The sequence below is a fragment of the Anopheles moucheti genome, chromosome 3 (assembly GCF_943734755.1).
Source record: "Anopheles moucheti chromosome 3, idAnoMoucSN_F20_07, whole genome shotgun sequence".
NCBI classification, from domain to species: Eukaryota; Metazoa; Arthropoda; class Insecta; order Diptera; family Culicidae; genus Anopheles; species Anopheles moucheti.
The window spans coordinates 20467058-20490058 of record NC_069141.1 but is presented as its reverse complement, the minus strand read 5'-3'; the positions used below and the strand labels follow the sequence as shown (position 1 = coordinate 20490058).

General features: G+C 43.5%; 6 protein-coding genes across 8 annotated transcripts; 2 read left to right on the top strand and 4 right to left on the bottom strand.

Moving 5' to 3' along the window:
* Positions 1–7: 7 nt before the first annotated feature.
* Positions 8–1167, top strand: LOC128300402 (phosphatidylinositol-glycan biosynthesis class X protein). Its single transcript, XM_053036440.1, has 4 exons — positions 8–240; positions 305–583; positions 674–857; positions 927–1167. Exons 1-4 carry the CDS (start codon positions 116–118, stop codon positions 1083–1085), a joined length of 747 nt encoding a protein of 248 aa, XP_052892400.1. The 5' UTR covers positions 8–115; the 3' UTR covers positions 1086–1167.
* A 188-nt stretch (positions 1168–1355) lies between these two features.
* LOC128300399 (putative inorganic phosphate cotransporter) lies at positions 1356–11497 on the bottom strand. Of its 3 annotated transcripts, none has more exons than XM_053036437.1 (5): positions 11084–11497; positions 3255–3583; positions 2315–3190; positions 2062–2212; positions 1356–1648 (listed from the first exon to the last, which is right to left on the bottom strand). In XM_053036437.1, exons 1-5 carry the CDS (start codon positions 11190–11192, stop codon positions 1590–1592), a joined length of 1524 nt encoding a protein of 507 aa, XP_052892397.1. In that variant the 5' UTR covers positions 11193–11497; the 3' UTR covers positions 1356–1589. The 3 variants fall into 3 exon arrangements, with proteins under 3 accessions (XP_052892397.1, XP_052892399.1, XP_052892398.1); XM_053036439.1 differs by lacking the exon at positions 11084–11497 and adding an exon at positions 6249–6367; XM_053036438.1 differs by lacking the exon at positions 11084–11497 and adding an exon at positions 3700–4299.
* Positions 11498–14574: 3077 nt separating this feature from the next.
* Positions 14575–18293, top strand: LOC128301197 (WD repeat and FYVE domain-containing protein 2). Its single transcript, XM_053037554.1, has 6 exons — positions 14575–15439; positions 15691–16038; positions 16117–16356; positions 16420–16758; positions 16834–16967; positions 17604–18293. Exons 1-6 carry the CDS (start codon positions 15279–15281, stop codon positions 17609–17611), a joined length of 1230 nt encoding a protein of 409 aa, XP_052893514.1. The 5' UTR covers positions 14575–15278; the 3' UTR covers positions 17612–18293.
* Positions 18294–18363: 70 nt separating this feature from the next.
* Positions 18364–19120, bottom strand: LOC128300654 (uncharacterized). Its single transcript, XM_053036786.1, has 2 exons — positions 19057–19120; positions 18364–18986 (listed from the first exon to the last, which is right to left on the bottom strand). Exons 1-2 carry the CDS (start codon positions 19118–19120, stop codon positions 18364–18366), a joined length of 687 nt encoding a protein of 228 aa, XP_052892746.1.
* A 312-nt stretch (positions 19121–19432) lies between these two features.
* LOC128300652 (uncharacterized) lies at positions 19433–19925 on the bottom strand. Its single transcript, XM_053036784.1, has 2 exons — positions 19865–19925; positions 19433–19785 (listed from the first exon to the last, which is right to left on the bottom strand). Exons 1-2 carry the CDS (start codon positions 19923–19925, stop codon positions 19433–19435), a joined length of 414 nt encoding a protein of 137 aa, XP_052892744.1.
* A 1624-nt stretch (positions 19926–21549) lies between these two features.
* Positions 21550–22528, bottom strand: LOC128300648 (uncharacterized). The gene is made up of 2 exons (XM_053036775.1): positions 22471–22528; positions 21550–22406 (listed from the first exon to the last, which is right to left on the bottom strand). The coding sequence occupies exons 1-2, from the start codon at positions 22526–22528 to the stop codon at positions 21550–21552; spliced, it is 915 nt and encodes a 304-aa protein (XP_052892735.1).
* Between the last annotated feature and the right edge of the window lie 473 nt (positions 22529–23001).

Here is a 23001-nt window from a genome sequence, read left to right as displayed (position 1 = left end):
ACAGAACAAGCCGCACTTGTGCAATTTACGCGAATGGATCACCTAATTTCTCCATTAGGAAGTATCTCTCGCGTTTAGTTCCTTCCCGCTACGATCCCATAAGGATTGTCTGACAATGGTTTCAACTACGAGTACAATCCAAGCCATAAGTGCAGTGCTAGCGTTAACTGTTTGCATTCCCACGTCGGAAGCATTGAGCGCTTTTCTTAATGTTGCCATACACAACAGTGGTTTTCATCGGTAAGTTACAGTGGAATAGTGGATGTAGTTATTGATACAACAGGTAAATTGTCTTTCCACATAGTGATATACATTATGGCCTTCGGTTTGGTGGCATCGGACGTATGTCGTGTGAGCTATTGCTCGTACAGCAGCTACCGGCAGCAATCTACGTGAACACGGACCAGTTGGTGGATATGAAGCGCTTCCACAAAATCAACAGCTACGTGCCTTTGTACGTCGACGTGGAAAAACCGGCCAGTAAATCGTACCCGTTCACCGTGTACTTGTACGAATCGGTGCGGAGGGAAATCAACATTACGCTACCGATCCATTTCCGCTATCACGATCCGTCCGGGCGCAAGTATGTGTGGTTTATTTGCATAGCCTCGTTCCTTTTGCAAGTGTATCGTTATCTGGTGCAATATTTAACACCGTTTGTTTGCTTTGCAAGGTTCGAACGGATTCAAGTGGAAAGTCCCACACTGTATGTGCGGTGCAGTAATGTGCATGCAAGCAAGTATCCACTACGAACGGTTGGGAAAGCGAATCTACCCTGCTCGGACAGTGCGGAGATTGAAGACTACGATAAGCTAGATCAGGCGGAATTATGTGAATGGGATGAGATGGAATTCAATGTAGGCTATTGGTGTACGGCTCTTTGCATGTTGTGCAAAACTACATCATTGTTTATTCTTTCGTTTTAGAACCTACCTACGGTAATAAGTGTCCTGATTCCGGTCGGGAATAGTGCATCGTACAGCTTCGTACTACCGGCCACCATCATTGTCAGCTGGATCGGCAGTATGTATCTGATCTACGTAATTCTTAAGGTGGGAAGAAAGGTGAACAAAAAGCTGCTCTAGACAACCGGTCACCAATACCACACAGAAAGCACTAAACACGTCGATCTCATGTGCACGTTTGTATGCAAGGCTCAATTCTTTCAAATGCATTCGATCGCATTTAGTATTTTTGTTTTTATTAACATAACATTTTTATAAATATAGCCAATCTTTCTACGATGATACAACTTCAGCCTAAAGATTAAAAAAGCAACGTCGCGTGTGCCTTTTTCACGCCTCTTTCTGTCGCTTAGTTGTTTCTGGAAAGATTTCTCCCTTTAGGCGGGGAGGTTTTTAGTGTAAATCCCTTTTTCGTACTTTTTCTTATAATACTAAATGATATGACTACAACGAGAAAATTCCCAGTACGTTTTATCACACCTCTTCTTTGATCCTGTAACGCAGTTCCTATCTTTTTCGGTTCATGGTATTACGGTTTTAGACGGTTTCTGCATTGTTGCGTATATCGTTTACCCCCAAGTGTTTGATAGGTGGACTAGAAAAAGCCCCTCCATTTCAATTTGTTCAATCGCTATGGTTCACGTTGCTTGTCGTATTGTTTGCATTCCGTGCAGATTGGGTTTCTGAAGTGTAAAAATCAAATTTAGATAGAAGAGTATAATAGATAGTAGAATGAGTGAGTAAATTAAATCTTACTAGAGAGTGAGTTTATATAAATTACGGCGAAAAGTTTTTATAATTCTATTGTGATTTAACTCAATTGCGTATTAAATTATTACAGTGCTTGTAATCATGAGAGAGCAGGTTTGAGATTAGTTTTTGGTAATGACCCACAGTTCACTCACATTTGAATCACTAGTGAGTTACTCAAATCGAAAGTGAATTGATAGTCAGCACGAAGAATTAAATCTTAAATCAACTCACTTTGTTGAATAATTTAATCGTAAATGAGTTAAATACTTTACTCTTTATTCTAACTCACTCCCTCCAGTCAAATTCTCGCAAATAAGCTTTTATTCGCATCTCTAATACATACCATTAGCATTGGATATGGTACGAGGAATCGGTGATTCAGGTTGATTCCACGACTGAATATCAGCCTGGCCGAAGATGATGAAAATAAGATTACCGGAGAAATACACTCCGGCGGCAATGTAAAACACCCAGCGCCACTGTATAGGATCAGTCTGTAATGTAACACGAAGTAGTAAGATAATTATATATATAAGATCTGTATCGGTGGAAGGATCTTCCCGAAGAAGAGGATAATAATAGTCTCTCGCTCTTACCGCGTCCGTTATCACTTGTCCCACGATGAGCGGTGCAATAATGGACATAATGTTGGCCGCACAGTTCGTGATGCCCATCATCGTGCCCGCATGGTTGGGAGCGAGATCGATATGGTTCACCTGGAAGCCCAAATACGTCGCCGAATTGATACCAACCGCCAGCGTAAGCAGCACGATCGCAAGATCCGATCCACCCTTTGGCACAAAGGCGAGTCCCAGCAAGGCAGCCATCGGAATCCACAGACCGATCGTGTTGAACAGCTTGCGGCTAACCACACGCGACAGATACTGCCGGTTGATAAGGAAATCCGACAGTGCGCTAAACACGAAGCTTAGAATCCACATCACTAAATACGGCAGTGAGGACAGCAGAGCGTTCTTTTTGATGTCCAGTTCTAGCACTTCCTTCATGTACGTGGGCATCTCCGTTAGCAACGTCCAGAAGCCCCAGTTGTGAGCCATATGCGCGATCGTAAGCGCAATCATCGGTGCGGATGTTATGATGGCAATCCAGGGCGTCACGATACGGCGGCTGTGATCTTGCGGTCCGAACGAGCTCTCAATAAACTCACGTTCCTCCGGAGCAATTCCACGATACTCGGCCGGTGAGTTGCTACCGTAGAAGAACCACGCTACCGACCACAAGATTCCAGCTGCGCCCGAAATGTAAAATATGCTCGGCCAGCCCATGCTCGAAGAGGCGAGAAATCCGCTAACCGCTAGCATTATCACCGTACCAAACTGAGCGCCTGCGTAGCTGAGTGTACCGAGTCGACCACGTTCCGATGCCGGTGCCCACCGTGACAGCATCGTGTGTGTGGAGGGAAAAATAAATCCCTGACTCAAACCCTGCACTATCCTCAAACCGATAACTGCCTGCAAGAAGTGGAAAACCAACGTTATTTTTAAATAAAATTAATAAGCTACCGATTATGCTTACCTTTGCATCACCGGCATGGGCACAGAAGGGTGTCAATACTGCCAGCATTGAGCAGATGCCAATCGAGAACAGTAGTAGAATCTTTGGACCAAACCGTTGCGCCATCTGACCGGCAGGTATCTGCGTTACCACGTACCCCCAGAAGAAGCTGCTCAGGATGATCGATTTCGTCTCTTCGTTCCAGTTAAAATCCTCAAAGTCCTTGTTGACGGCATGCCGATCGACCATTGCCACGATCGCGACGGAAAGGTTAACGCGCAACGCGTAGGCCACCGTGAGACCGAAGAATAGCAACAGTGTTTGTACATGGCGCGCACCAAAACCGCTTGCTGTGTGAGACAAGTAGAAAGAAAATCAAGTTAGAAAGGTGGATCACTCACAGAAGAGCTGTGGTTATCGTTTTTCGTGTAGAAAACTTGACTAAAGCTATGCAGCTAATCATTACGTGGCTGTGGCACTCCTATAGGGCGATATTCGTATTCTGAGGTGGAGTCCCCGCAGCAACCACAACAGAAGGGCATCGTGGCTTAAGGTTTTCACGTCTCGCTGGTCGCGCTTTTCAAACTCAACCCAACCAACGAACCGGGGCATCAGTGGTTACGGCCTTTGTCTTTTATTTGCGTTACAATGCGTTACGCTGAAGTGCAGCTGCCGCACGCATCATATTTTTCGATTATTTCTTCTAAAAATATCTAAGGTTTCCACTTCCTGGACGTGCGTGGTAGGTCATAGTAGACATGCACTATCGTTGGGCCATATGGTATACGGATCGAAGTTAGCAGAACAAATGATAAAGTTGTTTCCGACGGTCGCGTATTATCATGCGGTGGTGGCGATGGAACACAGCAGTAAAACAAAGGCACTGTGCTGCGTTAATCGCTACATAAATATGGCTTCAACACTGTCAACAAGATACCAATCTGCCACGAAACAATAACTTTCACGTATTCGGTGCGTGCTGCATTTCTTTTATCCAGTACGCTCCCGGTAACACGATGGAACCTTTATTTTGTCGCGAAACTTTTGCTAGTAAAGCGGCTGCAAGCTGACCGAACTGGTAGGCTATCACGGACGATATGTTTCGCAAATCTTGCGATTTGCTGTGATTGCAAGTGTTTTGTGGGCGCTTTGTAGACCCGCTGGGAGTGTGTTTATTTTACACAGCAGCTGTTTGACCGCACACACGCATGACTGAAGCTCAACGCATACCAATGCAGCGCGCGGTCTGTGATTCTCTCGCGAGGAAAGATATCTCTCTTTTTTTTCGCCGAGCGTTTACCTGTTGCTTTTGTGGCTTGTTGCACCAAGTAGCCTCTCTCGCTCTGTACTATGGAAACCATACACGTAAACAATATGAAGCTCTCTCTGTTTAGCGGGACTAAGAGCGCGAAAACAATCTTTTCTCTCTCGGGTTGTGCACTTCAGGGGTTTGCAAGGCGTTGTTGCATTTTGAGTGTTTTGTTATGCAGTTTTATGAAATTATAACTATTTTTTTCTGTTTCGCATCATCCTTCTGGTACTCGGGAACATCTGATTCGATTGAACAAGATTTAAATAAACTTGCTCCAATTTTTGTGGTTTCTTCAATCGAAATAATCGAAAAATAATAAATAAATTACTAAATTATCTCAAAGCCTAATATTACCATCCTAATTTCATTAGTACAAGCAGGTATCTATTCAATTAAATTAAACATTTTAAAACAATTCACTTCCATTGGCTGCTTCATACCAGTGAAAGGTTGTTTGGAGAGTGTTGGCTTCGACTGATCCAATTATATACAAACTCAGCCACCTAAACATGGGGTATAATAAAGAGAATGACCGCGATACTCATCTAACATGCTGGGGCATAAAAACACGTGCTCAGCTGTTGTTGTGCACATGTATGCATCTTATCACAATGAGCTGTGGTGCTAGAATCTAGAAAACCTACTGCCCAAAGCTTGGCTAATCGAAGATAATTGTTTTGATGGCTCGACAGCTTCGAATAAACTTCGAAATTTTATGTTAAACATTATAAATCTGGCAGTTTATAGTAACAAAGCCACAGCAAACTCGGTTTATGGCTTGTTAAAACTGCTTCCCCTCCACTATGTTGAGTGGGGACCGGTTCCGATAACGTCGCTGTGTCTGTAATAAATGTTAATCACCTAAAATATGCATAATGCGCCGGTGATAAAGCGAACGATACGAAGGACTTCCTTCAGTGGGGAGTAGACAAACCTCTAACCAAGTCAATCGCCCCACCGGCCGAACAGGCCGTGTGTTTGTGGGACTTAATTGGGTAAATTTAAGCAAAATTTCTGTGACACAATTCTCAATGTAAACCTCTATTGGACATTCTTGCACACCCGTATCAGGGCCCATTGACACACCTATGTTTTATCGTAGAACGATTGCTATATTCAGTGCTGCCAGTTGGTAAATCCTTCGCTTATCATAACACACGCCGCAGGAGGTGACGGCTCTAATGCCAATCTTTACAATCCTCAAATACACGATCTTGACGGTTTGTTTGCGGTTTAGGAACGTAATCATCGTAAAATTGGGTGTGAATAACATACCCAACAAAGTAAGCAGAACTAATATTGACTCCACAAGCACGAATAATAAGCTTTATAGCCGAAAGGTAGTACATTTGCTATAAACAGTTTGACATTTGCTCATCCGACACTCATTCGACCGATGGGATTTATTATAGCAGCAATGTTTTCTGTAGCACTAAAAACAAATGAATCGTTGTTTTTTCACTCTCCCCCTCGATTACTTCCGTTTCCCGGTGTTTTGTTACGTACTGTAGTAGTACACTTGCTTCTATCGTACACTATGAATGTTCCTTTTTTAATATTTTAACTCTACTAGTCGATCGTTGTATACACGAGGATGTTTGTTATTCTATTTTGCACTCAACACATTGAACTGTGATTAAAAATTACTCCGACAGGAAATTACACTACGACTATAATCCGTAATAAAAATGCGATTAAAATACCTTCGTCTTTACGATTCCGAACCATGATGGTTTAGAACTAGGGCTGCTTGCTCTTGCTTTCGACCACCGAATGTGTCGCTGTTCTATATTTCCTATCAACTAATCACACTCAAATCGAGTCTCCGGTGGTTATTGCATCACGGTGACGCCTTGGGTGGAAATATCGATAAAAACCGCCAGGCAATAAGCAATTCAGTCCATCGTTATCAGATTGTATGGATGAAGTATGTGTGTGCACCGAACCGAAGAAATCAAACAGCAAACAAATTCCCTGACAAACAGTCGGTAGCCACCTTAAGCGTGCGGGAGAATCCACGATCGATAAAGGGACAGTGTGCTTCACTTACTATTTATTCACCGGAGAAGAACATGGAGTGTGTGGGCGCTGCAAACATTGTAAATTTTGAACAATTTCTTTACGGCACTTGGGTGAGAAAGTAATATCCGAAACCGTCATTGAACACTTGACCGTGCCGATCGGTCAAGTGGAGTCGTTCGGTTGCGAAACGTGACCACCGTTTGGTCACCTCTAGCAGCGCTAAGATTGCCCTTGAATGTCCTGATGAGCGATAATCGATGACGGTGCTTACTACTACGCGACAGGAACAATAAACATATGTGACCGCACGAATGCTAATAGCTAAGAACTGAAGATCGGGCACAGGAGATTAGCGATCACATCTAGGGACACACTTAATGAGCTCATAGAATCTGTGCCGCAATATCAGATTGAGGGATCTTAAAGTGAGGGTAATAGCTCTCAACCTTATAAATGTCGAATAAATCGTGTAGCAAGCACAGATTCTTGAAGCAGTTGCTACTAATTGAAGAATTCGCTTTCAGTGATAGGTGTTTCCTAAGCAACGTCGTGAATTCTTGCGGTACTGAAACCGCGTCTTCAGCAGCAGGCCATACCTTGAACTTGTACGTGGTTAAATTAACTTCACCACAAACAATACCTCAGCTTCAAGGCTATAAAGCCTTTTAATAATGTCAATCGAAACCGATCGCCAGAAACAACACGATTACAAAACATATTCATCAAGCATAGCGCCATGACGCACGAAATAACGTCCCGTGGCGGTCCCGGCGGTGATCGAAATCGACGACCGGAAGTATAAACTGTTCACCAACTACCATTGCACCTTGCCACCACTGGAACGTGACCACCTTGCAATGGAAATCCACGGCGGCATAATGTACTGTATATGGGTACGTGTGAGCAGAACCGTTGGGCCATTCGGTCAATTCCTGAACTCGACAGTTTCAGATGCTATGTACATACTGTTTGCTAGTGCCAAACGCCCGATGACACCATTTCCAACGTTGTGTGCGGCTGCACTGTCGGCAAAGATCACCACTAACTGCCATCACGCGCCATTTGTTTGTTGCAGTTGCGGGTGTTAATCCCTCCACGCTGTCTGATAACCATCGCAACGCTCGAGTTGATGATAACACCACGGTGGAACAATGCACTCGAGGTTGATTTTTATCCGATGGGGGTTGGGGCTTAGGGTTGTGTACTAATGAACTAATTGATTGGGACACGATCGGCCGGTCAAGCATCCTGGGACCACGACCGTGACGGTTTATCTTTACAACCGCATCGACCTGATTGATAGTGAGCGTACGCCGAAGAGGATGTTATGGAATGGTTCTTAAAGTGGCCGGGTTATCAGATTGGCGCTACGGTGCGGTTGTTGTTTATTGGGACTGTAAGTGGATTAAGGACTCTTGAAGAAATATAGCCAGATGGGGTTAATTAACCCATCTCGTCAATGCTAGCAAGTTAACGGTTATGAAACTTTCCAGCGTTTGTTGTACAACAGTAGAGAGCAACTGTCAATACATTCTATTTACAGAATTCTACATTCTTTGATAATGTTAGATGACTCAGTATTGACTAAATCTTTTCAATCCGTGAGTGGAATATGCAAATTGGCTAATTATAAGTTCATCTCTGTGGGCGCTTGCCGCACATGACAGGCAATATTAACGCAATCAATCTGTCAAACACACTAATCCTCCGGACGTCTAGAAATCATGTCCGATCATGAGGTATTGTGATAAAGCCATCTCTCTGTGGACGTTAGAATGTTCAACCAAAGGTTCTGTAATGAATGTCTCCACGCTCACGTCTCCCACGTGTTCTCCCTTTGACAAACAGAGCTGAACTTTATACAAAAATAACTAGCAACGTTTCAGGTATGCAAGATCATAAATCAAACGACATGCATTGCATCGGCGATACCACCGGAACTTTAACGGTGGTGCTGCGAGGGCTCTGGCTGAATGTCAAACGGAACTTCCCATCAACGTTCCGACGCTACTCCGTACCGATCTGATTGATGTGTTTAGGCACGACGCGCGGATTCATGTTCCCCCGGCGAAGATCGCGACAGATCTTGCGAGCGCGTGCGTGCCTGTGTCCAGACGTCCGGATATGAGATCTTGCTGTAGAGCTGTCAACTTCACGACAACTTCCTTTCGGGGGTTTTTGCGAGAGCATCACGATCGGCAAACAGAGACATTGGTGGGGCACGATCGCGTATCAAACTCAATCACACCGGAGAACAGGGTAACAGGGTCGTCTAATGGTGGCACAAAATAGCTACCGTCGATTTACGGACACGGTTCGGTTTGGGGACCGGTTGCGGTTTTGTGTGGTGGCGCACATCACCTGTTGCCTGTTCTCGTCCAAAAGTAGCCTTCGAAAGCTCACGAAAAGAAGACAAACCATTGCTGCCAGTAGAATTCCTTCAGACACACACAGCGTAGGGACCGCTCGGAACTCGTTTTGTTTATAAACAATTTGGTTGGTTCCGCGATCTTGGCATAATTTTGCGATCCTTCGCGAGTTCGGAGTCTGCGGTGGGAGAGCGTTAGGAATTATGGAACCGGGTGCTATGAATATTTGACCACCGCGTTTGTGTATTGGTCAGCAGCGGTTGGAATTCTTGTTTGATTCGCGTTACCTTCACCTTTTCAACAGCGCAGCGAAAGTTTCGGCACGATCCCGATTCTTCGGTGGGAAGGAACCACGATGCTGTGGTCAGGTCTCGTTTTTTTTAATGCGGTTTCTTAGTTCTGGTTTGTTTTGATTAACACCGTCTGCTGCTCGCCTCCTCGCAACATATTTTTTCCACCACCTGGTCCGGCCCTTGGTCCGTGTAAATGCTTTGTTTTGGTACGAATATCTTCGGTTCGGTGCCCGTTGTAGTGCCGTCGACACTGACTTCTACTCTCCAAGGACGGTCAAGGTTTTTGGAAAGGATTCGGTTTCGCTGCACGCAGAGTGGGGAGATTTTTAGATTGGTCGGGTTCTGTTTGCAATCCCGTGGGGAGAGCCGTGCAAGAGCGCTACCGATACCAGAACGAATGTAGACAGACATTCTGGACGGGTAACAGTGAGCAGATCGAGCGGAACTGTGATGGAACACAAGCGGTGAAGATCGTAAATATTGCGGAAGAATGGCAACCGAACCGATAAAAAGCCCACATCGATCAGCCAGAAAAAGCAGCTTTTTGCGGCCATGCTGCGTGTGACCGGGTAGGTTAAGGACCTACGGTTATGTCTGTAACCGTAGTACCGTTTTTACCAACCGGGGAAGGTCAACACAGGCACCTGTACGCTTAATGCGAGCATGAAGCAAGCCCCATCAGACCGTTTATTCAATATTGATCTGGCAAATTGCGAATTGCGAATTTGCGATCTGGATGAATAACGTTTACCGGACACACGGGGTGAACCGATTCGGATCCACCGTAGCAGAGTGCTCCGACATTTATGTCCTCTGCTGGTTGTACATTGCAGTATGCGGAAACAAGCGCCAGTTAGCAAACAGTTGGGCACTTTGTACGAGTGAGTGCACAGTTAAAATGTACACAACAATGAAGATTTCCAACCGACAGGAATTGTTTGTTTGGAGTAGAAACATAAACCTTTCAAAACGAGTTGATTCAATGATGCTTCGATGATCAACAATGATACTGAACTTTTATAATGGATGTATTTTGTGGCATATATTTGCGGACAGGGGCGTCACAGAGCTATGGTGAGTCTTTTGACATTGCACAATAGGTACAATAGGTGATCGTTTTTGTATTACGAATACCTTATTTCGCTGTTCTTTCACAAATTCAATCTAATGTATTTTTCAAAGCTTATGTAGTACAGGTTTAGAATTGTTATAGAATTAAAGTCCAGACCTCGTTTGTTCTAGAGTCGCACACTATCAACTTTATTAATTCTGGTCCAATACATGCGTACAAATATTCTTGTTTCCAAAGAATTCACACAATCAAACTACAGGCAGCGGACCGCTATAACCCGGGAAAAATCCGCGTAAGTCGAATCAGAGTTTGCCGAAATGCAAATAAAGCATTTTCGTGTTTCTGTTCATTACTCAAATGCACTCAAATTCACTAAACTCTTTGGAAAGTAATACACCTTTTCAGCACAAACGTAAGCTTCCAAATAGCATTCAAAACTTCTTCCACAAAATCGGAATAATTCAATAACAATAGATCGTTTGCGTAGAAAATTCCAACGAATTATGGTTAGCCAATGCCTCCATTGCTGTTCTAAAAATACTTAAGTTGCACATTCCACCAATAACTTCATCGAAAGCTTATCGGTCGTTAACGTGATAGAATCGTAGCTAAAACGGCTTGCTAAAACAAACGAGCTATCGAGAACAATGTTCCACATAGTTGTTATAAGTTGCCCTTTAACTGGTGACTTGCTGAATTTCACAGTTCGCAGAATTCGCGTGTTTTAATTGGGTTCATCACCGTGTGTGTTGTAAATTTGTAATCGATATGAAGCTACTTACGAGATTTTCCTTCACCGGTGTACGTTTTCATCTGCTCCAAATCCTTCACCGACCCATTCGTACCGTCGATCGGTTTTCCTTCGGTTGACAAACTATTGTCGGTTCCCATCTTTGTGATTTCAGAAGAAGCAACAATTCTTACACACTTATTTTTATCTTTTTCTCTAAACTATTGCCCTCTGTTTCCTTTTTCTCTCAACCAATATGTTTTAACACATTTCGTTGCGCGTTTTAACTGTCACTAGGTTTTTCCTGTAGGTTTCAAACTATCTTCACTGCACGTTATTTAACCACCTGCTTCCGGATACGCATCCGTCTACCATGGGATGATTTGGTGCGATCGTTGGGCTTTTTCGCGCCGATCGAGTTTGATGCGCGTAAACAATAGCACGCGACCTGCGCCAACCGCCGTCATCGACGTGCGCCGCGACGTGAGATGGGCCCGGTGAGAACCGAATCAGGGAAGTACAAAGGCAAACACACTGGATATGGTGAACGGCGTGCTATAGTACGCACCGCCTATCATGCACTGGGCAAACCGACTCGCTGAATGGCACCTCAGCACTGAACGGAGGCACCCGATAGAATGCAGAAACAATCGATCGTTCGAGCCTGATAAAGCGTGAAATGGCCGGCCCCGTCACCGCACGACTACACCTGTGCGCCCGTCATCGAGAACCGACGGCTAACCCGATCTGGTAGCACTTTAATGTTGCAGCAGCTTTCGAAGTTCTCCCTCCGTACTACTAAATCGACAATGGATTATAGTGGGCACTGGGCTTGTGTATGGGTTTCGTTTCTATAGTGTGTTTGTGTGTGTTGGTGCAATGGGAAGTGTTCTATTGAGGAAGGTTTTGTTGGGGGGAGATTAGGAGGAACTTTCCACGGCAGAGTTCTGCAGTTTCTTCACGAATTCTGGAGTTTAAAATACTTGGAGTTCCGTATCCTGTTAGAACCCGTTAGAACCCGTGCAATCTTCAGCTGTAAGATTACCATTATCCATCCGGGTTCATTATCAGGAACAATCCTATCAGTCGTCCAGCCCGTGACCACCAGCTCCTACCAGGTACATTGAAACTGATGCAGTTTTAAGTTGACGTCAGAATTCCCGCACATCAGGTCATGCGAACCAATGCAGTCCTGCGGTGGTTATTGATGACCCACTTCAATAGAGGCTGATACGGCTGAACGTAGTGAAACTAGGAGCTGTCGCCTATCAGCCCACCATACCGGTATGAACCGGGTTTGCCAATGGTGGAAAGGAAAAATGCAACTATGCACACTGGAATGCTTTTTAATTTTGCTGACTAATTACCACTCCACATGTTGGCGCGCGCATTCTACTACACGCGGGGAAAGTATTACACGATCACGTTCTAATCGACATATTACGCGACACGCGCATTGTTTAGCGTTCTTGTTCTGTGGCGAGATTTGCGCTGTTTTTTTTAAATAATCCGGATGGAAAGTAAAATCTGACCGCTTCCTGGAACAATCTCTCAGCGGCACCTGCCGTAGTTCCTGTTCCGTCTCGGGGATGATACCGTGTGGACGATCGCACCGATCGGATGGGACCAACAGGGGTACCGATAATAATCATAGCTAATAGGATGGGTTTTAAGGAAATGGCGAGATTCCATAAATGTGCCGTTTAATGTCAATTAGATCTTCAAGTACAGGGTTACATCAGACGCAAGTAAAAACCCGCCAGTGCTCGTTGCGTACGGTCGTGTGCTACGCACGTGAGCAGCTGTTCCATCGCACACATTCATACACAGAGGTACGTGTGGATAGATATCCGGTGGTGTTCAATAAATTTTTGAGTGAATGTTAATTAGATACGCGGGGCACATTGACACACCGCTTTGGCAATGGAACGGGCGTCAGGTTAGGGTCAACCGGGCGGACGCAGCGTCAGATCCGAACAGCACGGACAGGCGGGGACAGGCCCCACAATGATGAGCTGCTATCCTTTCGGGAAGTGTTATGATACCCGGACGATGTTGCAAGAATTGCGCATAAACGTGTTTGGGTGCCGATCACCTTGAACTATTGCGAGGAAGCGTAGAGTATGTGGTGAAGATTCGCGCATTCTATTTTGTTTTACTGCCCCATTATCGTGTGACAGTGTACCGGAAACGACGAGTGGGAAATGTTTGAAAGCTGTACTACGCGTAAGTGCATCGTACTATTGTAATGGATAGGGAATATCCACAACGCCGGTACTTGACGTTGGAAAAAAGAAGCGTAGAGCTAAAATTAAATCAACGCTATCACTTTCACGGGGACGTTGGCTGATACAGGCGTGGACCAGTTAAAGGCCTACGGTATCTCACATGATATGAGTTAGATGCAGCACCATCCATAATGGAGGGAAAAGTTTGCTTTAGAGTGCAATGTAAAGCAAGGACTTTCGATCAATCAGCACACTCATCGTTCGTCACCAAGCGTGTGTTGAGGATTCATCATGCTCGATGCGATACACATCACATGAATGAACGTTCAGCTACTAGCACGCGTGGTGCTGCACTACTGCGCTACTAGGAGCAACGTTTAATAAACAGCCTTCGAACAGTGTGACGATCGTGCTTCCAAAACATGTTTCCTATTCGGTCGTTGGCACGCGTGCACGATGGAATGGAGATTTATGATGATAGAACACACGGCTGATGGGTACAAGTTACAGCTAACGCAAACATGCTGCAGGGTGTCTTAATGATCAAGGAACACAAGCGGTACGTGGAGATGTTATGGAACATGAAAATGTTTTGAAAATTTGAATGAATTTAAATAACGCGAACGGATAAACTTGTGGTTGGTTGTGAGTTTTTTTTAGAGACTATCAAGTTCATTCACCTCCGTTTTTTTATTCTTTTCAATATTTAGGCAGTTTTTATGTATTTATTTATATTTCCATGATGACGGTTTTCACCATATTATCCAGTTTTTATAGGATAATCCTGCTTCCTAGCCCTTCACTACTTATTTCACAAGCTACGACTGCTTTAAGCTATAGATAAACAGATAAGGAACATAGATAGAAGTTATCAGCCTTGAATAAGATTTTTATTAAATAGTTTATTTCTCACTTAAGAACAATTTTAAACTGTTGAGTAATTTGTTTCAAAGCTATTTGACGAGGTGTGAAGCCTTGCGAATTCCGTTTGCACGCAACATGAGGCTGCGCTCTATAAAATTTATGCTTTAATTTTTAAACAATTTTAACATGTTGGCAACTTGAGCTACATTTTGAGCATGTTTGTAAGTTTATATTTGATTAATCAAATATAAATCGTATCGCAAATCATAGTTTTCCTTTTCAAAATTCTTGTGAAAGAATCTCAAGCTGGAACTTGCATCCAGTACATCGATTGTTTCTTTCGTCGATTAATCGATTTCGCTCAACATGACACATGGCCACAACAAAAAAAAAACCCTAGTTTGACAGTTTTCGCTCGCCTTTATCAGGCTCTATCGCAAAATAAAATCATCGTCGTTGGTTAATTTTCTCGTTGGCAAATTGTATTACCATTCGGGTGTAGGAAAAAACCAGTACTGTAGCGATAAAGCGTCCCTCTTTTGTGTTTAGTGTCGTTCGGTCGATTGTGTATCTGTGAATATCAACATCCGCCCGTTGTTCTACCATAGCTCGCCTGCATTTTTACAAAGGGCGGGTTCGGTCGGCCACTTCACGGGCTCTGCAACTTGTGTGAGCGAATGTGTTTTTGTTTTTCCCTCCGTGTTATCTAGACAATCCCGGTTTTATTTCTTCCGGTTTCGCGTGGAGAAAACAGTGCCAAGCGACTGGTGGAATTCGTTAGTCACCTTCCGTTCGAACATCCGGTGTTCTGGAACGTGCAACGCATCATTAAGGCCTGGGGTGGATTGTAGAGTGTGCAGCAGCAGCAGCAGCAGCAGGAAAGAAGAGCATCAGCCAAAAGAAAACAAGAACGAATCAAGTTTCGTTCGTTTCGATCAAGTTCAACCTACCCTCCCCAACGAGGGAACCGTCATTGGGCGACCACAAACATCACACACCGCCCCGTCATAATTGGTGCGCGTACAGGAGAGCTTGTTTTGTTCGCCGCGTATACCACTTGCTGGCGTTTGTGTGTCATCAGCAAGACAGAAAACCCGTGTTGCGTAGCAGCTTCCCGTTGAGTTAAGCATTTGAGTCGCTGTTTTTGGTTTGGCGATGGCGGCCGAAATAAAGCCTGCACCGCGGAGTGCTAATGACCGCTTCTGCACAACGAAAAAGCCGGAATTGCTGAGCAAGCTGGAGGGCAGCAACGATGACGTGAACGCGGCCGTACTGATTCCGGGCGAGGACGGTGTTATCAGTGTTTGTGATGGCAAGTAAGTGGGTCTAATTGAATTTTGTCCCCAGCACTGTAAGCTTCCGTGACAGTGACCGTTCCGAATCGATCGCAGTGTGCCACGACACATTGAACGAAGAAGGAACGAGCGAAAGAATGGATGAAGACGAACACGAGAAGGCGAACCCATGAGTCTCGTTCCGAATCATTGATTTTGCCATCGGCAAGTGCCTGCCTGGTATGTGCGATGTAGAATTATCAAGCATTTGTTTCTTCTTTCCCCCATTCCAGAACGATACGGGTATGGCAGAAGCGCGATTCGGGACAGTATTGGCCGTCGATCTGTCAGTACATGCCATCGGGATGTACGTCACTGTGCTACACGCCGGAGACGAGAACACTGTTCATTGGCCAAGAGAATGGAACAATATCGCAGTTTACGCTGTCGGATGATTGCAACAGGCTGACACCGATCCGGGAGTATCTGGCGCACCAGGCACGCATCACCAGCGTCACGTTTGCCAAACACACCGGGTGGATTCTGTCGGTTGGAAAGGACAAATTTTTCGCCTATCATAGCACCGAAACAGGTGAACGGATCGGTTGCTACACGTTCGAAGCTATGTGTACTGCTATGCAGTAAGTGTGAGACGCATGACGATTAGGAGGCTAACTTCATCCCTAATAATTATATTTTCGCACGGTTGCCTCCCCTAGGTATGACGCCTTATCAAAGCATGTGTTCGTTGGAGATTACAGTGGACAAATAACGATGCTAAAGCTAAGCGGTACCGGTGCCACAATGGTAACAACGATGAAGGGCCACTCGGGGTCGGTACGCTCGCTGTACTGGGCGGAAGGGCCTCAGCTACTCTTCAGTGGATCTCAGGATCAGTCCGTAATCGTGTGGGACGTTGGTGGCAAGCGTGGTACTACCTATGAACTACACGGACACAAGTATGGCATAGAAGCGTTAACCGTACTATCAAAGCACTAATCGCTTATATCCACTCTCCACAGCAATAAAGTGTCTTCCCTGTCGTACGGTTCGAACACGCAACAGTTGATATCAGCCGGCGAAGATTCGGTAATCGTGTTTTGGGAAATGAACGCCATGCGCAAGGTAACACCCGAATGGGTCGAATCGGACACGTGTCAGCTGTGTACGCGTGCATTCTTCTGGAATTTGCGTGCGATGATTGATCAGAAGCAGATCGGCTTACGACAGCATCACTGTCGCTACTGTGGCAAAGCGGTGTGTGACAAATGCTCGACCAATCGGATCAACATACCGATCATGGGCTTCGAGTTCGATGTGCGCGTTTGCGACCAGTGTCACCAGCGGTTGAAGAGTGAAGAGTAAGTGTTAAATGATGGTACGAGTTTCAGTGAGTTCAGGTTTAATTCGTTTGGTTTATTTTAATTCCCACTTAGACGACCCTCGCTGGCAACGTTCCACGATGCCAAACACAGTATCGTCGGGATGGATTTGGACGAACCGCGGAAAAGATTACTGACCGTCGGGCAGGACCGTATCATCAAGATCTGGGATCTATCCTCCATCTGGGGTTAGTAGTGTGTTGGACTTGGAAATTGAGAAACCCCATTTGTGACGTGTATAATCGCTTGCAAAAGCGTTTTTCTTAGTGAAGAATGGTGAAATACTGTAAAACAACCTTGGAAATGGTAGTGGAATCAGGTGCACGACAGAATCGATAAAATGTTTTTTTTTTTAATGTCGGTAAGACAGTAACCACTACCGGTTATCATTTATTTATTCCCCTGTGCTCCGCTATTACGCCTGAATGAGTGTCCGTCCGTTTGGCTGGGACACTTACTAATGAACGTTCCTTTCCTTTTTGATGAGATTTTTTGTTTGCTTTAATATTTTGAATTATTGTTTAACACAATCCCATTCCTTTATCTACTTCCTCGTTACAATCCTTGTTGCTTTATGTTTAAGGCTGAAAGAGATACGTTTTCCTTTAGAGGTGTGTTTTCTTTGTTCGATTAGAGAATGAATGCTTAAAATAGCTCATATCTGTCCCTCCCATTTCGCGTGACAACCTAGTTCCGCCAAGTAATCGGTGTAGTACCTTTAATGTGTACACATGTGTGCGTGGTTCTGTCCAAACAATACAGAACGCGACATTCTTGTAAGAGAATTTCATATCCCCCTACCCTCCCCCCCATTTTGTTTACAGTTGAGTAATACAAGAGACACTTGTAACCAAAAGGCAAGGAAAAGAGGAATGAGTCTGTTTGACCGGAACCGGCGTGTGTAAATGCCATGAAGTGTCATGAGGTATTTCGCGTCTTTCAACGGACCAAAAAACCAACGAATCAAAACCGCTGCTGCTAGCGTTAAAATGAAGCGATTTCCTCCCTTCTGTCGGATTGTAGGGATGAGACACACAGAAAGGAATAAATTGATGTGCAAATAATACGGTAAGCGATCCAGCAGAGCAAACCTAGTAAAAAGCAAAATTAAACACAGTGCAATACTGTGAAAGTGAAACCGAACAAAACCAACAAAACGTGACGTAGAGAAGGAAAGTAATAGTGTCGGTGCTTTTAATGTTTCTGTCTGTAGGCCATGAGGATTTCGTTGGGGGAGAATGGAAGATAAAAAGGACCTGGTGATGCCTATTGCTAACCGACTACAGTGGATATCGATCCGACACAAGGGGACAAATAGTTTAGCACTGTAATCATAATTGAACAAATTGAAACGAAAAGAATCCGTGGGCCGAATGTTCAGCTCGCTGAACCATCTCGGATACGGAACAAAAAAGAAAACCCGCAAGCAAACTCTGTACATTATAATCGTAATAATAATTCGCAAATAGAAGAGATATATTGTTAAATTTAATAATAAAACTAATCACTAAATAAACACAACCTCGAAACAATTCGATAGGGACTTTTTTTTATTGTGCTGTTAAATGCATGTACACGTGCACACTAGCGGCTGCCAAAATTACTTCGAATATCTATTAAATCATACACATTCTCCTCGGACCGATCCGCGACCGGTGCAGGTGTGGGTTGTTTTAAATTTTCGAACAAAAGCTTAATGGTTTTAAGCAAATGTTCAAGATCGATCTCCTTATTTACTACGTCCAATTTTAACCAAAATGGATCGTTTGCGATGTCTTCTGTTAGTTTTGGATCTGATTTAGGATAGGTTTTCTTAGTCACACTCTCGTGAGGTTCACCTTGTTTGAAGCCGCCGCTTGCGGAAAGTTGTTGTTCGATTAGTTCTAGCTTTCGTTCAAGCTGATGTATCAAGACCTCAAGATCAGACAAATCCTTTTGCTTATCGGCTGATACGTTGTTTTTTGGTTGAGTTATCAGTGATGGTTGTGCCACGGGAGATGATGGTGTAATAGTGTTGTGTTGCGGTGAAACAAATTTGTTTCGACAAGGCATAAGAGACACAGTTGGTTTCGAAGAAATGGGGTGCCATTTTGAATAGCTTTCTTTTTGGTAATGAAACGAAGGATGACGACCGGAAGTGTACCAGTGGTTTTGTTTAGTAACAACCCTTGCTGGCGTTGCATGATTGTTGAAGTAGGGAAGATGTCCTGAAACATAAAAGTAAAGTACGAATCAAAATCATTTAGTGTTATATATTATTAGGACGCTTCAATTTACCTGTGCAGGTGGACAAAATATTTAATCCAATAACAATAGTTACGGCAAGAAAGATGTTTCCCATCTTTCTGCTGATGATCAGTTTGTTCAGAGTGGTGAAGATTGAAAAGATCGGCACTGAAGACTGAAGCATATACTACAGCAATTCTTTAGTTTTATTGTGAAATGAAAAGAAATGGTACAGGTATGGGAAACAGTTGGTGAGTTGTGTACCCTTAAGAAACAACGTCAGAATATCGGGATTACTTTTTGGATGATCAGTTGGACAGTTTTATGTCAAACAGATGTCCAAGAACTTGTCCTTCAAACCAAGGTAAAATAACACTTTTGGTAGGTCGAAATCGAATCCTTTTATTTCTTCTATCATCCGTTTCAATCAGTGGTTATGAGTGTTGCCCAGCTTCTCGAGCAGATGTGGCTTCTTCGTCTCCACAGGACGATGGGTAGTGGTGGTCGTTGTCGTTGGCTTGTGTGTTGTCGTTGTCGTTACTTTCTTCTTGTTCGGACACGGTATTTTTGCTGCGCCATGATAGTGTGGTGCGTAGTATACCTCGTGCCCATATTCCGGTCCGGGCCATGGGAAAGTTGTGATCGGGGTCCACGGCAAATTTTCCCAGGACTGATGCTTGACCGTTTCGTGATCTTGTGGCGGAGGGACGTCATAATTCGGCAGGTATTGCGGAAGGGATGGCGGTGGTCCAGCTGGTTGGTTATGGTAGTGATACATGCCTAGGGTGGAATAGATTCATGAATGTTACAATTAGTTTGCAAGAAGCAATACGATTTAGTTTTATAAAAATCCACTTACCAGCACTGTTGAGTGATGCACAGTATCCTAAAGCGATAAATGTTACGATCACGATCTTCATGGTTTATAATAATGTTAAACACAACGTTCCGAGGGAAGGAGCAAACTTGACTGACACAGCTCGGTGGAAATTTGTTCATATTTATACACATTTTACGGGTAACTAAGGATGAACGATAAAGATTGTCAAACTTTGGTTTACCACATTGTTTTTACCTAACGAAAACGTCTAGGTACGTCTAGTGCAGAGTGTTACAGGTAATATCTAAGAAAATACATTTCGTTTGAGTTTAATGCTTGTAAACGCCTACATCAATGTTCATGTTTGTCTCATTTGTTTTAGGTGATACACAGGTAGTATTTTTTTAGAAAGATTTTGGTTTGTTCCAAAAACGCGTTTGGGTTTTTTGAGGTGTGGCTTATAACCAATACCACATCAATAACCTTCAGTTAGTATTGTTTTTTGTATAAAACTGAGCAAAGAGCTTTATATTTTTAAATTAAGGTACAGGTATTCGGGGACCTAACGGCAATACCCAATTACAGGCGCCATTACACTACTTCCAGTCTAGGTGCCATCGCAAGTTTTGTCGTTTTTCGTAAATAATGCTTTTTACAGATTTATTTTTTTAAAAAGGGTATTTATACTTTATCTTCTCGGGACTCAGTAAGTCGTATCAGTCAAAACTATTTTTTATCAATGATTAGTTTAATTGCCAGTTCACGGAAGTTAGATAAACTAAAGCAAATATGACAAATTACAGTCACAAAGTAAAATAAGCATTAAAAAGCTTTTAATGCCTCGATGATTAAAAAAAAATATTATAGGAATATTATTGTAATTACCGTATCGAGATTAACTTCCCACTAAAATTTTTTAAAGTTGCACTTTAGAATAAATTCTACCTAGAGATCAATTTTTCTAAAGGTAAATGTGAACATTTTCAAGTAAAATATTTTGATGTTTATTCAGTCTAGGTGCCATCGCAATGCCTTAACACTCTGTCCAAACAAATGTGTGACGATCACTTTTAGCTACTCTCGACATCACCACGTCTCGACGACGTGCTACGATTATGCGCTAGAAGGATTAAACTTGTAGAGGCAACAATGTGTCAAGGATTTAGTATTCTTTGCTTGACACGACGCTTTTCTGTAGGGATCAACTCGATCGCTCGATCGATTACTTATTTGAATAAGATTAGGGCGAGAGAAATTCACCTGATCAACGAGGGAAATATTTAACAATTAGCTAAGAAGCTGCTGCCTTTGATTTACCCTAGTTTGATGGGCTAAACTTTAATTGTGATCCACCAGTTGCTGCACTTCTGGATAATATAACTTACATTGGTGCATATTACTCCCGAACTACCTTTCGTGATGCCTTTTGATTGAAATTTCAAGAATTTTTGGATTCAATTGCTATCTAAAATGGTGTTTATTTAATTAACCGACAGATTGAGTTGTTTCATAGTTCAAATTTAAGCAAACTCCCAGATAATTCCAAACATTTTCGCCATCTTCAAAATTCTATACGATTTTATTTTACCTACCCAGAGATTACTCCATTTATCCATAAAATTGATCCAAATTGTAAGACATTTCAGCTTTGTTTCGATAATACCTTTCTCGCAGTTTTATTTCCATTTATAAAAAAAACATCATACACCTTTGTTTCCGGATGGTTACTTTTTATTAAAATTACCCCTAACATCGATAGTTCCCGAAACATCTTCACTTTCCACCGACTCTTCCAATGGTAACGCGGCAATTTTACCCAAATCAAGTCCTTCGAACCACTTTTGTACATTTTCCGTCAAGCTTCTTCCATTGTCGAAGGGATTCGCTTCAATTTTCCGATGTTCCAGCTCTAGCTCGGTGGCGGGTTTATTATTCTCCTCTAGCAGAAGTTTTCCCTCATCCTTTTCAGCGGATGTGGACGTAATATCCGTCAATACTCGAGATGCATCTTCAACAGTCTGTTCCATCTTCTCGTATGCTTCATGATCACCGTTAGTGCTTTCGTCTTCGGCTCGCGCAGTATCATCGGTATCATCAATAGTGGCATCACTGGTTAGCGTTCGACTACCGAATAGTTGCAGCTTAAGCTCTTGCAGTTTATGTTCCAGCTGTAGGATAACCATTTTCAGCTGACCAACATTGGCGTACTGCAACTCATCCGAAACATCCACAGGAAATCCAGCCGATTTGATCGCCTTATCATGCTGATGCTGTTTGTACTTGTGGTGATGCTTGTGTTTGTGTGTTTTTTTCTGATGAAGATGCCGTCCTTCGGGTGTATCGTCTTCGGTAGTTGTTACCGGTGGAGACTCAGTTGCCGGGGGTAGTGTATGCTTTTCTATGGGGTCTTCTTCTAATACCGGCTGCTGTAGGGAAATCGGTCTCCAGGGCAATTGGAACCACGCGGGATAATGAATCGCATCCGGTTCATCGAAGGCAAGGACATCCTCGTTGGGCCAATAATACGAGACGGGAACTGGTTCCAGAGCTGGCAATCGGTCATTGTAGTAAGCCAGTTTTCCTGTTACACATGCAACGGTTTAGGATTATTTCTGTGACTTCTATTTTGTTCTTCAGTAACTCACCTGCATTTACCAGCAGAAAACTTCCAACGGATAAGAAGGTGATTAGTGTGGTGATCATTATAGAATTCTGTCAGAATTTCATGGACAGAGCTTCCCACGTTTTGCCAAAAGGTTTTTGAACGACTGTCGACGATCTGTAACTAGTGAGGCATTTTTATAACATCGACCAAATGCCGAACAACAGGTACTCTGATCCCTGATGTTGCTGAATACCTGGAAGGTACCCGTGGGAGACACAAGAATTGCAAGCAAATAAAGCGCCAAATAGAAAAGGGAAGACCATGGAAGGTACAGTGTAGATGGAAATAGTTTATTTGGCAAAATAAGGTAACATGTAACACACATAAATAATGATGCAGCTACATCAGCCGTTTACGAACATTGTTTGAATTCAAACGTACATTGTACAATGAGCAACGGACACCGTGACTCATTCGAGGCTAGGGAAACTACTTTATCCTTAACACAACCACTAACGGTCCAAATCTACCGGGCAGTACGTATGGTGAACAGATTGAGTAAGAGTATTTG

Excerpts from the sequence above, each read along its gene's own strand:
- LOC128300402 (XM_053036440.1), top strand. The coding sequence starts at position 116 with ATGGTTTCAACTACGAGTACAATCCAAGCCATAAGTGCAGTGCTAGCG. Across the intron at positions 584-673 it reads CACGATCCGTCCGGGCGCAA|GTTCGAACGGATTCAAGTGG; the intron begins GTATGTGTGGTT and ends TTGCTTTGCAAG. Across the intron at positions 858-926 it reads GGGATGAGATGGAATTCAAT|AACCTACCTACGGTAATAAG; the intron begins GTAGGCTATTGG and ends CTTTCGTTTTAG.
- LOC128300399 (XM_053036437.1), bottom strand. The coding sequence starts at position 11,192 with ATGGGAACCGACAATAGTTTGTCAACCGAAGGAAAACCGATCGACGGT. Across the intron at positions 3,584-11,083 it reads CACCGGTGAAGGAAAATCTC|CAAGCGGTTTTGGTGCGCGC; the intron begins GTAAGTAGCTTC and ends TGTCTCACACAG. Across the intron at positions 2,213-2,314 it reads GACAAGTGATAACGGACGCG|ACTGATCCTATACAGTGGCG; the intron begins GTAAGAGCGAGA and ends GTTACATTACAG.
- LOC128301197 (XM_053037554.1), top strand. The coding sequence starts at position 15,279 with ATGGCGGCCGAAATAAAGCCTGCACCGCGGAGTGCTAATGACCGCTTC. Across the intron at positions 16,357-16,419 it reads TATGAACTACACGGACACAA|CAATAAAGTGTCTTCCCTGT; the intron begins GTATGGCATAGA and ends CACTCTCCACAG. Across the intron at positions 16,759-16,833 it reads CAGCGGTTGAAGAGTGAAGA|ACGACCCTCGCTGGCAACGT; the intron begins GTAAGTGTTAAA and ends ATTCCCACTTAG.
- LOC128300654 (XM_053036786.1), bottom strand. The coding sequence starts at position 19,120 with ATGGGAAACATCTTTCTTGCCGTAACTATTGTTATTGGATTAAATATT. Across the intron at positions 18,987-19,056 it reads TATTTTGTCCACCTGCACAG|GACATCTTCCCTACTTCAAC; the intron begins GTAAATTGAAGC and ends TTTATGTTTCAG.
- LOC128300652 (XM_053036784.1), bottom strand. The coding sequence starts at position 19,925 with ATGAAGATCGTGATCGTAACATTTATCGCTTTAGGATACTGTGCATCA. Across the intron at positions 19,786-19,864 it reads TGCATCACTCAACAGTGCTG|GCATGTATCACTACCATAAC; the intron begins GTAAGTGGATTT and ends ATTCCACCCTAG.
- LOC128300648 (XM_053036775.1), bottom strand. The coding sequence starts at position 22,528 with ATGATCACCACACTAATCACCTTCTTATCCGTTGGAAGTTTTCTGCTG. Across the intron at positions 22,407-22,470 it reads TTTTCTGCTGGTAAATGCAG|GAAAACTGGCTTACTACAAT; the intron begins GTGAGTTACTGA and ends CATGTGTAACAG.